This window comes from Pristiophorus japonicus, chromosome 5 (genome assembly GCF_044704955.1).
Source record: "Pristiophorus japonicus isolate sPriJap1 chromosome 5, sPriJap1.hap1, whole genome shotgun sequence".
Lineage (NCBI taxonomy): Eukaryota > Metazoa > Chordata > Chondrichthyes > Pristiophoridae > Pristiophorus > Pristiophorus japonicus.
The window spans coordinates 168,615,012-168,628,460 of record NC_091981.1 but is presented as its reverse complement, the minus strand read 5'-3'; the positions used below and the strand labels follow the sequence as shown (position 1 = coordinate 168,628,460).

The window sequence follows — 13,449 nt, the reverse complement described above, 5'->3', positions numbered from 1 at the left end:
TGATTCCCTTATTATCCAAAAATCTGTCTTAAATATACTCAATGACTGCGCCTCCACAGCCCTCCAGGGTAGAGAGTTCCAAAGGTTCACTACCCTCTGAGTGAAGAAATTTCTCTTCATCTCAGTCCTAAATGGCGACCCCTCATTCTGAGACAGTGATTCGTAGCTCTAGATGTCCCAGCCAAGGAAACATCCTCCCTGCAAATACTCTGTCGAATCCTGTAGGAATTTTGTATGTTTCAATATCATCTCTCATTCTTCTAAACTCTAGTGAATATAGACCTAGTCTACTCAATCTCTCCTCATCGGACAATCCCCCCATCCCAGGAATCAATCTGGTGAACCTTCGTTGCACTCCCTCTTTTCCAAGCATATCCTTCGTTGGGTAAGGAAACCAAAACTATACAATATGCCAGATGTGATCTCAACAGGGTCCTGTCTAATTGAAGTAAGAAGTCTTTACTCATACTCAAATCCTCTTGTAATAAATGCCAACATACCATTTGCTTTCTTAATTACTCGCCTTACCTGCATGTTAACTTTCAGTGATTCATGTACAAGGACATCCTGAATACCAACATTTCCCAATCTCTCACCATTTACAAAATACTCTGCTTTTCTATTTTTTCTACTGAAGTGGATAACTTCACATTTCTCCACAGTATATTCCATTTGCCATGTTATTGCCCACTCACTTAGCCTGTCTATAACCCCTTGCATCCTCCTCACACCTTAAATTCCCACCTAGCTTTGTATCATCAGCAAATTTGGATATATTACATTTGGTTCCCTCAAACAAATCATTGATATAGATTGTGAATTGCTGAGTCCCAATCACTGATTCTTGCCGTACTCCATTAGTTACAGCCTGCCAACCCGAAATTAACCTGTTTATTCCTACTCTCTCTTTTCTGTCTGTTAACCAATCCTCAATTCATGCTGGTATATTACCCTAATCCCATGAGCCCTAATCTTGTGTGGCACCTTATTGAATGCCTTCTGAAAATGCACTATATCCAATGGTTCCACCTTATCTATTCTGTTAGTTACAACCTCAAGAAACTCTAACAGATTTGTCAAACATGAGTTCCCTTTCATAAATCAGTGTTGACTCTGCCCAAGGGTATTATTTTCTAAATGCCCTATTACTACATCCTTAATAGATTCTAGTATTTTCCCGACTACTGATGTCAGGCTAACTGGTCTGTAGTTCCCCGTTTTTTCGCTCCCTCCTTTCTTAAACAGTGGGTTACATTTGCTACCTCCCAATTGGAACAGTTATAAAATCTAGGGAATTTTGGAAGATGACAACCTTTGCATCCACTATCTCTACAGCCACCTCTTTTTTAAATCCCTAGGATGTAAGCCATCGGGTCCAGGAAATGTATCGGCTTTCAGTTTCATTAATTTCTCCAGTTTTTTTATACCTAATACTAATTTCTTTCAGTTCCTCATTCTTGCTAGTCCCTTGATTCTCCACTATTTCTGGAAAGTTTTTTTTACATCTTTCGTGAAGACAGAAACAAAAGTATTTGTTTAATTTCTCTGCCATTTCCTTATTGCCCATTATAATGTCTCCTGTCTCAGCCTGTAAGAGACCCACATTTACTTTCGCTAATCTTTTCCTTTTTACATACCTATAGAAGCTTTTATCGTCTCGCTAGTTTACTTTCATCCTCTATTTTCCCTCTCTATCAATTTTTTGGTCCTCCTTTGCTGAATTCAAAAATCCTCTCAATCCTCAGGCTTACAGCTCTTTGGCAACTTTATAAGCTTCTTCCTTTGATCTAATACTATCTTTAACTTCTCTCGTTAGCCACAGTTGGACCACTTTTCCTGTGGCGTTTTTGTGCCTTAAAGGAATGTATATTTGTTGCAAATTATGTATTCTTTAAATGCTAGCCAATGCTTGTCTATCATCATACCTTTTAATGTAGTTTCCCAATCTTCCTTCAACAACTTGCCCCTCAAACGTACATAGTTTGCTTTGTTTAGATTTAACTAAATCACTTTCAAACTCGATATAAAATTCTATCATATTATGGTCACTCTTCCCTAAAGGTCCCTTTACTACAAGGTTATTAATTAACTCTTTCTCATTGCATAATACTAGATCCAAAATAACCTGCTCTCTAGTTGGTTCTTCAACATACTGATCTAGAAAGTTATCTTGTATACTGTCCATGAATTCGTCCTCCACACTATTACTGAAAATTTATTTTTCCCAGTCTATATGTAGATTAAAATCCCCCGTGATTACTGTATTATCTTTGTTACATGCACCTCTAATTTCCTGATTTATACTCTGCCCTACATTACAACTACTGTTTGGGGCCCAAAAATAACTCCCACCAATGTTTTCCGCCTCTTGCTGTTTCTTGGCTCCAGCCAAGCTGATTCTACTAATTATTTTTTTCTCTACTGGGGCATCCAGGTCCCTCTGAATACTAACATTTCCCAATCTTTCACCATTTAAAAAAAAATATTCAGCGTTTCTATTTTTCCTACTATAGTGAATAACTTCACATTTCTCCACATTATATTCCCATCTGCCATATTTAATAATTCATTAAAATAGAAGAACATCTAGAAACCAAAAATATAATAGTCAGCATGGATTTCAAAATTGAAAGTCTTACCTGACCAACCTCATTGAATTTTTTCAAGAGGTAACAGGGAGTAGACAATGGTAATGCTGTAGATGTAATTTATCTAGATTTTCAATAGGTCTTTCAATAAGGTACCCCATAATAGACTGATGAACAAGATCAGATAATGCGGAGTCAAGCGACAAATAGCAGAATGGATAGCTCGCAGGCTTCAAGACAGAAAACTGAGAGTAGGGGTAAAAGGTAGCTATATTCACAGTGGCAGAAAGTGGGTAGTGGTCCACAAGGATCATTGCTAGGACCACTGTGGTTCACAATTTATATTAACGATTTAGACTTTGGAATCAAAAACACAATTTCTATATTTGTGGATGATACCAAATTGGGAAGTATAATCAATACTGAGGAGGACAGCAACAAATTACAGGAGGACATGAATAAACTTGCAGAATGGGCATATAATTGGCAAATGAATTTGTGTTTGCTAGTGCTGTTGGGGAGGACTAATATGGCAGGGGGATGGGAATCTATACAGGGAGACAGAAGGAAGTAAAATGGGGGGCAGAAACAAAAAGTAGAAAGGAGAAAAGGAAAAGTGCAGGGCAGAGGAATCAAAGGCAAAAATCAAAAAGGGCCACAGTACAACATAATTCTAAAAGGACAAAGAGTGTTAACAAAACAAGCCTGAAGGCTCTGTGTCTCAATACGAGGAGAATTTGTAATAAGATGGATGAATTAACTGCACAGATATCAGTTAACGGATATGATGTAATTGGGATTAAGGAGACATGGCTCCAGGGTGACCAAGGCTGGGAACTCAGAGTCCAGGGGTATTCAATATTCAGGAAGGATAGACAGAAAAGAAAAGGAGGTGGGGTAGCATTGCTGGTTAAAGAGGAGATTAACGCAAAAGTAAGGAAGGACATTAGCTTGGATGATGTGGAATCTGTATGGGTAGAACTGCGGAACACCAAAGGGCAGAAAACGCTAGTGGGAGTTGTGTACAGACCACCAAACAGTAGAAGTGAGGTTGTGGATGGCATCAAACAGGAAATTTGGGATGTGTGCAATAAGGGTACAGCAGTTATCATGGGTGACTGTAATCTACATATAGATTGGGCTAACCAAACTGGTAGCAATACGGTGGAGGAGGATTTCCTGGAGTGTATAAGGGATGGTTTTCTAGACCAATATGTCGAAGAACCAACTAGAGAGCTGGCCATCCTAGACTGGGTGTTGTGTAATGAGAGAGGATTAATTAGCAATCTTGTTGTGCGAGGTCCCTTGGGGAACAGTGACCATAATATGGTAGAATTCTTCATTAAGATGGAGAGTGACACAGTTAATTCAGAGACTAGGGTCCTGAATTTAAAGAAAGGTAACTTCGATGGTATGAGACGTGAATTGGCTAGAATAGACTGGCAAATGATACTTAAAGGGTTGACGGTGGATAGGCAATGGCAGACATTTAAAGATCACATGGATGAACTTCACCGATTATACATCCCTGTCTGGCGTAAAAATAAAAAGGGGGAAGGTGGCTCAACCGTGGCTAACAAGGGAAATTAGGGATAATGTTAAAACCAAGGAAGAGGTATATAAATTGGCCAGAAAAAGCAGCAAACCTGAGGACTGGGAGAAATTTAGAATTCAGCAGAGGAGGACAAAGGGTTTAATTAGGAGGGGGAAAATAGAGTATGAGATTAAGCTGGCAGGGAACATAAAAACTGACTGCAAAAGCTTCTATAGATATGTGAAGACAAATGTAGGTCCCTTGCAGTCAGAATCAGGTGAATTTATAATGGGGAACAAAGAAATGGCACACCAATTGGTTCTGTCTTCACGAAGGAAGACACTAATAACCTTCCGGAAATACTCGGGAACCGAGGGTCTAGTGAGAAGGAGGCACTGAAGGAAATCCTTATTAGGCGAGAAATTGTGTTAGGGAAATTGATGGGATTGAAGGCCAATAAATCCCCAGGGCCTGATGGTCTGCATCCCAGCGTACTTAAGGAAGTGGCCCTAGAAATAGTGGATGAATTGGTGGTCATTTTCCAACATTCTATAGACACTGGATCAGTTCCTATGGATTGGAGGGTAGCTAATGTAACCCCACTTTTTTAAAAAGGAGGGAGAGAGAAAACAGGGAATTATAGACCGGTTAGCCTGACATCGGTGGTGGGGAAAATGCTGGAATCAATTATTAAAGATGTGAAAGCAGTGACAGGATCGGTCCAAGTCAGCATGGATTTATGAAAGGGAAATCATGCTTGACAAATCTTCTCGAATTTTTTGAAGATGTAAGTAGAGTGGATAAGGGAGAACCAGTGGATGTGTATTTGGACTTTCAAAAGGCTTTGACAAGGTCCCACACAAGAGATTAGTATGCAGAATTAAAGCACATGGTATTGGGGGTAATGTATTGAGATGGATAGAGAACTGGTTGGCAGACAGGAAGCAAAGAGTAGGAATAAACGGGTCCTTTTCAGAATGGCAGGCAGTTACTAGTGGGATACCACAAGGTATTTACAATATATATTAATGATTTAGACGAAGGAATTGAATGTAATATCTCCAAGTTTGCAGATGACATTAAGCTGGGTGGCAGTGTGAGCTGTGAGGAGGATGTTAAGAGGCTGCAGGGTGACTTGGACAGGTTAGGTGAGTGGGCAAGTGCATGGCAGATACAATATAATGTAGATAAATGTGAGGTTATCCACTTTGGTGTCAAAAACCGGAAGGCAGAATATTGTCTGGTGACAGATTAGGAAAAGGGGAGGTGCAACGAGACCTGGGTGTCATGATACATCAGTCATTGAAAGTTGGCATGCAGGTACAGCAGGCGGTGAAGAAGGCAAATGGCATGTTGGCCTTCATAGCGAGAGGATTTGAGTATAGGAGCAGGGCGGTCTTACTGCAATTGTACAGGGCCTTGGTGAGGCCACACCTTGAATATTGTGTACAGTCTTGGTCTACTAATCTGAGGAAGGACATGCTTGCTATTGAGGGAGTGCAGCGAAGGTTCACCAGACTGATTCCCGGGATGGCAGGACTGACATATGAAGAAAGACTGGATCGACAAGGCTTTATATTCACTGGAATTTAGAAGAATGAGAGGGATCTCATAGAAACATATAAAATTCTGACGGGATTGGACAGGTTAAATGCAGGAAGAATGTTCTCGATGTTGCGGAAGTCCAGAACCAGGGGTCACCGTCTAAGGATCAGGGGTAAGCCATTTAGGACTGAGATGAGGAGAAACCTCTTCACTCAGAGAATTGTGAACCTGTGGACTTCTCTACCACAGAAAGTTGTTGAGGCCAGTTCGTTCGAAATATTCAAAAGGGAGTTAGATGTGACCCTTACGGCTAAAGGGATCAAGGGGTATGTAGAGAAAGCATGAATGGGGTACTGAAGTTGCATGATCAGCCATGATCATATTGAATGGTGGTGCAGGCTCAAAGGGTCGAATGGCCTACTCCTGCACCTGTTTTTTATGTTTCTATGCAACACAGATAAATGTGAGGTATTACATTTTGATAGGAGGAATAGGGAGGTCACTGAATTACTTGGGGGGTGCGAGTCTAGGTCGGGTAGAGGAACAAAGGGATCTCGGAATACAAATGCACAAATCACTAAAAGTTGTGACGCAGGTTAGCAAGGCCATAGAAAAAGCAAACCAAGCACACTAGAGTTTATTTCTAGAGATATAGAATTAAAAAGTAGGGAGGTTATGTGCCGAATCTTGGTTAGACCACATTTAGAGTGCTGCGTACAGTTGTGGTCGCCATACTATAAAAAGGATATTGAGGCACTGGAGAGGGTGCAGAGATTTACAAGGATGATACTAGAAATGCAATGATATACATATCAGGAAAGAATGAACAGGCTGGGTCTGTTTTCTCTTGAAAAAAGAAGGCTGAGGGGTGACCTAATAGAGGTCTTTAAAATTATGAAAGGTTTTAATAGAGCAGATGCAGAGAATGTTTACACTTGTGGGGAAGAGTATAACTCGAGGCTATCAATTTAAGATAGTCACCAAGCAATCCAATAGAGAATTCAGAAGAAACTTCTTTACCCAAAGAATGGTGAGAATGTGGAACTCACTACCACAGGGAGTGGTTGAAGTGAATAGTATAGATGCATTTAAGGGAAGGTTGCACAAGCATATGAGTATGAAGGAAATAGAGGGTTATGCTGATGGATTTGGAAGAGGAAAGACGTGAGGAGGCTTGAGTGGAGCATAAACGCCAGCATGGACTGGTTGGGTCAAATGGCCTATTTCTATGCATATATCTTATGTAATCCATGTTCTTACCTACTCACTTAACCTGCCTATATCCCTTTGCAGCTTCTTTGCATCCTCCTGACAGCTTACTTTCCCACCTAACTGTTAGCTGAAACCCAAGTACTGATCCTTGCGATAGCCCACTAGTTATAGCCTGCCAACCAGAAAATTACCTGTATATTCCTACTTTGTTTTCTGTCCGTTAATCAATTTTCAATTTATGCCCCTAATCCTCAATCCATATTGTACCCAATCCCATAAGCCGCAATTCTGTGCAATAACGTCTTGTGTGGCACCTTATCGAATGCTTTTTGAAAATCTAAATCCACTATATCCAATGGGTCCCCCTTATCGACCTTGCTCGTTGTAACCTCAAAAAAAACTCGAGACTTGTCAAACACGATATTCCTTTCATAAATCCATGTTGACTCTGCCCAATCAAATGAATTTAAAATTGCCCTGATACCACATCCGTAATAATAGATTCTAGCATTTTCCATACTACTAATGTCAGGCTAACTGGCCTATAGTTCCCTGTTTTCTCTCTCCTTCCGTTCTTGAACAGCAGGGTTATTTTTGCTACTTTCCAATCCATGGGTACCGGTACCATTCTAGAATAGAGAATTCTGAAAGATCCCAACCAATGCATCCACTATCTCTGTAGCTATCTCTTTTACATCCCTAGGATGCTGGCCATCAGGTCCAGGAGATTTGTCGACTTTTAGTCCCATTAATTTCTCCAGTACTATTTCTTTACTAAAACTAATTTCTTTAAATTCCTCGTTCCCCCCCCCTAGACCCTTGGTTCTTCACTATTTCCAGAATATTTTTGTGTCTTCTAACGTGAAGACCGATACAAAGTTTTTGTTTAAAGTCCATGCCATTTCCTTATTCCCCATTATAATTTCTCCTGTCTCTGTTTACTTTTGCAAGATAGGGTCTTCTTATAATAATTCTATCTTACAAAATGAGGAGCACAGAGGTAATCACAGAAAGATGTTACATTCATATTTAGGTGGTTTGTCAGTGGCTCTGAGTTCACTGCAGAAATAATGATTTTTTTTTTCCTGCAACATCCTTCCAGATGCCTGAAAAGTAGTTCTAATAAACCTTGGGAAATAGATTTTAAATTGGGTTATCTGACGTAACAGAACAGCTGCAACCCAAAAATTGTTTTCTGTCCCATTTACTTTGGCACACTGGCCGCCATCATCCTCAAAGGGACCTTCTGCAGGGCTGCTGGAGCACCCACCTGTTTCTGGCCACGGGCCCTTTTAATATGCAAATCAGGGTCCTTTGACATATATATAGGACCCTGATTGCAATTTTGATGGACAACTGAACGGAGTGTGCGCCATGCATGTCCGCCTATTTTTATTGGGTGGTACAGCACCAGAGACACCAAAAAGGTAGGTTTAAAATGATTTTGAGGGTCAGGAGGAGCTGCTTCTCTTCAGATTTCCTACCCAACTCTGCCCCCACTCTGTGATTGGCCCATTTGGTGTCCACAGTTCATTGACAGCATGGGAATGAGGCCCGGTGCTCAAAAGTGGGAATGTCCTCCCACAGTTGGACTGAGTAGGCAGCTAGCGCACTATGCCAGTTGGTTAAAATCTTCCCCTTGGAGTTTAAAATTTGAGTTTTTATATAGTAAGTAAATGTTGGAGAAACCATGCAACTAGTTTGAAGAGAGAATCTTCTGTTATAATCATACCATTGCTTTCCATATTTACGATATACATAGATGACCTGGAAGAGGGGACAGAGTGTAGTGTAACAAAATTTGCAGATGACACAAAGATTAGTGGGAAAGCGGGTTGTGTAGAGGACACAGAGAGGGTGCAAAGAGATTTAGATAGGTTAAGCGAATGGGCTAAGGTTTGGCAGATGGAATACAATGTCGGAAAATATGAGGTCATCCACCTTTGGAAATAAAAACAGTAAAAGGGAATATTATTTGAATGGGGAGAAATTACAACATGCTGCGGTGCAGAGGGACCTGGGGGTCCTTGTGCATGAATCCCAAAAAGTTAGTTTGCAGGTGCAGCAGGTAATCAGGAAGGCGAATGGAATGTTTGCCGTCATTGCGAGAGGGATGGAATACAAAAGCAGGGAGGTCCTGCTGCAACTGTATAGGGTATTGGTGAGGGTGCACCTGGAGTACTGCGTGCAGTTTTGGTCACCATGTAAGGAAGGATATACTAGCTTTGGAGGGGGTACAGAGAAGATTCACTAGGCTGATTCCGGAGATGAGGGGGTCACCTTATAGATTGATGATAGATTGAGTAGACTGGGTCTTTACTCGTTGGAGTTCAGAAGGATGAGAGGTGACCTTATAGAAACATTTAAAATAATGAAAGGGATAGACAAGATCGAGGCAGAGAGGTTGTTTCCACTGGTCGGGGAGACTAGAACTAGGAGGCACAGCCCCAAAATACAGGGAGCCAATTTAAACCGAGTTGAGAAGGAATTTCTTCTCCCAGAGGTTGTGAATCTGTGGAATTCTCTGCCCAAGGAAGCAGTTGAGGCTAGCTCATTGAATGTATTCAAATCACAGAAAGATAGATTTTTAACCAATAAGGGAATTGAGGGTTATGGGGAGCGGGCGGGTAAGTGGAGCTGAGTCCACGGTCAGATCAGCCATGATCTTGTTGAATGGCGGAGAAGGCTCGAAGGGCTAGATGGCCTACTCCTGTTCCTAATTCTTATGTTCTTCTATACTTGATTTGGAGCAGTTCAGAGAAGGTTCACTAGGTTGATTCCGGGGATGAAGGGGTTGACTTATAAGGAAAGGTTGAGTAGGCTGAGCTTCTACTCATTGGAATTCAGAAGAATGAGAGGTGATCTTATCGAAACGTGTAAGATTATGAGGGGGCTTGACAAGGTGGATGCAGTGAGGATGTTTCCACTGATGGGGGGGACTAGAACTAGAGGACATGATCTTAGAATAAAGGGCCGCCCATTTAAAACAGCGATGAAGAGAAATTTCTTCTCTGAGGGTTGTAAATCTGTGGAATTCGCTGCCTCAGGGAGCTGTGAAAGCTGGGACATTGAATAAATTTAAGACAGAAATAGACAGTTTCTTAAACGATAAGGGGTTATGGGGAGTGGGCGGGGAAGTGGAGCTGAGTCCATGATCACATCAGCCATGATCTTATTGAATGGCGGAGCAGGCTCGAGGGGCCTTTGGCCTACTCCTGTTTCTATTTCTTATGTTCTTATGTTTATTGCAAATAATTCTAACCAAATATATTTGATATGCTGTAAGATATACTGCATTTAGATATTGCATAAAAAGCTTTCTCCCACCATGCATTTAGTCACATTATTCCAGTTTTGACCCCTAAAACTACTGCTCAACTTAGGAGCTAGCTAGTATTCCATCACTTGGTCTTATGAATCCCTTCACCATATTCAACTTCTCACACTCTACAGTGCATACTTCACTTTTCTCTGATGATGTTTGGACTTAGTTGCCATTATCTGGGACTCCTGAACACTCCAGTTTTCTTTCAGGTTCTTCTGTCCCCATGTTAGTGCAATGCTGCACAGCTGCTATTTCACCTCCACTTCTTTCCTGTGTATCCTAATGTCTTTGGCTCCTTGAATTTTCCTGTTAATTTATAGCATTCTACCCTTATACTACATTAATTATGTTATAAGGGATGAATACCCTCCTGAATACCACATTACATTACTCCGAACTTTCTGAAAACTTTCAAACATTAAAGAAGGAATACCTGAATATATATTATATAATATAAATCATCTGAACTCCTTAATTTGATTAGATTAAAACTGGTCATTTATTATACTTCTCCTGTTAACACTGCATAATATTCCCGAAAAGACTTGGCTCCTCCGGCCTTATTATTTAAAATGTCATTTTGAATGCTGAAACTGCTGGACCATGCTGCCACTTGCAATTTTATTCCTGTAGATCTATTCTAGCGGCAAAATTAATTTCACCATTTAACTGTTGAGTTACATTTGCATTATGGTCGAAGGAATATCCAGTTCAGAAAGAGATCAATGTACATTCATAATTTGACTGCAATGACATTTTGACAATGACTTCATTGATATAAAATGATTATTGAAGTACTGGTCTGATATTTGGCATGTCTTGGCATGTGTTCCAAGAGTATGGGAAGAAGCTTAACAGCTACAGAATATCTTCCTATAAAATAAATAGCAAGTGGGATTCATTAAGTTAATGGATACAGGAGCGTAGTACAGAATCATCGTGAAGCATTGACATGCTGTACCCCAGAGTATTCGGACGTAGGTTTGTGGTTTGTTTCCTGCTGCTGCTCTCTATCTCTCCACACCACCTTTATTCTCTCAATGATCCTTTTTCCAGCCGATTAAATCGTAACATCCTGCGCCTGCATCCTGTTCACCAGCTGCGTGTTCAAACCACAATAGACAGAGGACCTGATAGCGATAAACACACTCCGTGAGCGTACAAAATAACTCTCGCAAGCTGACAACCTCCTAATATCACCTTCAAGTAACATCACAGACCTCACAATACCTGGAATTTCCACCCCTCAACTTTCTCATTAATCTGTGGGAAGTCCCATGAGAACAGACCAATAAAACACTGGAACTGCGCATGCGCAACTACTTCCGGTTCGTCGACATCAGTCGTGTCCAATCTAAACTTCTGTACCTGTATCCCTTTGCACAAACCCATCACCCTATCATTGCCGAGTTGCACTGGCTGCTTTCACTCTTTCTCACTCCTTCTCCCCACCCCCCCCCAGTAAATCAACTTCCAGATCCTAGTCCTCATCTTCAAATTTTTCCATGGCCTCACTTCATCCCACCAAGTGAGCTCCAGCTATAAGCCTCTGGCTTTGCCCTCTACTTCCCTGATAGTGCATTACTGATTGTTCTTGCTCTACCACTGAATCATTGCACCCCTGCTTTCTAGAAATTCCTCTCAAAATCAATACACCTTGCTAGCAACATCCCTACCTTCATTAGTATCCTAAAAATTGTTCTGTTCAATCATGCCTTTGCTTTTCCCACTGCTGCCCCCCCCCCCCCCCCCCCCCCCAATTTTTCTCCTTCATTTTCACAGTGTCTAATTTGTTTGCTTGGCCAGAGCTCGGAGACTTTATTTTCATGCAAGGAGCCACTATGTAAATGTATATTGTATCAGTAATTGTGCACCTTGATCTTTTTGTAGGAGGCACCACCTGAAAGCTCTGGTCCCTTGACAGCTACAGAAGAGAGGAAAGAGAAGGTTCCAAGCCCACATCTGAGTCACCTTGTTGTTCTAAATTCGACTGAAACCTTATACGGTCTTGCAGAAAGGGTCGTGGCTACAGAATCTTTGTAAGTTGCTTGACATATTTTGATGGAGGGTTAAAACCAACATTTTTATTTAGTTAATTTCTACAAGAGGCCCTGAAAGTCTAAATAATATGCAAAGCATTTACCATCAAATGGTGCATAGTTCTTACAGAATCATAGAATCTTCAGCACTGAAACAGGTCAATTGGACCATCGAGTCTGCCAGTGTTTTTCTCTACATGAACCACATAATTTAATTCCTCTCCTGCTCATTCCCTACACTCTTTAATATTCCTCCTTTTCAAGCAGCTGTCTAATTCTCTTACAAATACTTTTTGACACTGATTCAGCAACGATTTGTGGTAGAAACGTATCTGTTCAGGAAGATGCTTTTAGGATCATTACTAATACTGCTCTGCTTTCAATTTTTTAACGAGTCATGGAAAATAACAATTATGGATTATAGCACTATTGTAAATAAGCACTTAATGAGATAAATATCTTAACTACAGACCTAACTTTGAAGCAGCAATGAACATCTGACAACACTATATCTGAAGGTTAACCTTTTGCATCAAATAGATAAAGAAATCCTACTTTCTGTAATTACCTCTCTATCCAATCTCTCCATTAAGCTTTTGGTCACCTCCTAATCTCTCCTTTGGTGGCTGCCTTGAGAGCCTTTGCGTTAAAGATACTATATAAATGGAAATTGGTGTTCCAAGTTCCCAGGATTTGCTGGTAGTCTAATAAATAAAATGTAACAGTTATGCAAGTAAGTTAGCTGAAGTTTTAACTAGGTAATTGGCATCCAGTCATCTATTGGATTTTTCTCTCTCCTTGATTTTTGTTAGTTTTTTTGACAATGTATGACTCTCTTGGATACACAGTGGTTGTAGCAGTTATAAATATCAGATTACGAAGTAATGAGAATAATCATCTCAAGAAACATGTTCCAACACGTGCTTAAGATCAATGACCCAGTGCCATCGAGATGGAGCAGCCACAGCACCATGTTTTGGTGCTCTAACAGATTACATTGCCTCTCTTTATCCATTCTATCAAACCTCCTTCCTTCCTTATGAAATCTATTGCTCTTTTGGATAGGATAGAATTATTTGTTTCCTTTAAGAACAAATGGAAAGATGAATTCATAGATAGTTTGAAGCCATAGGTTATTGATGTGCTTTTTCAGAGCTCTCTGATAGAAATGTGCCTTTAACCACTTCCTTGCTGCATGGTTGTAAT

At 40.6% G+C, this 13,449-nt stretch overlaps 1 protein-coding gene across 1 annotated transcript in view; it reads left to right on the top strand.

Moving 5' to 3' along the window:
- The window catches only part of vps50 (VPS50 EARP/GARPII complex subunit), a 351,039-nt gene that overhangs the window by 323,205 nt on the left and 14,385 nt on the right, over positions 1 to 13,449 (top strand). The window contains exon 23 of the mRNA XM_070881083.1: positions 12,095 to 12,243. Coding sequence (XP_070737184.1) covers positions 12,095 to 12,243 — 149 coding nt within the window. The remainder of the gene's footprint in view (positions 1 to 12,094; positions 12,244 to 13,449) is intronic.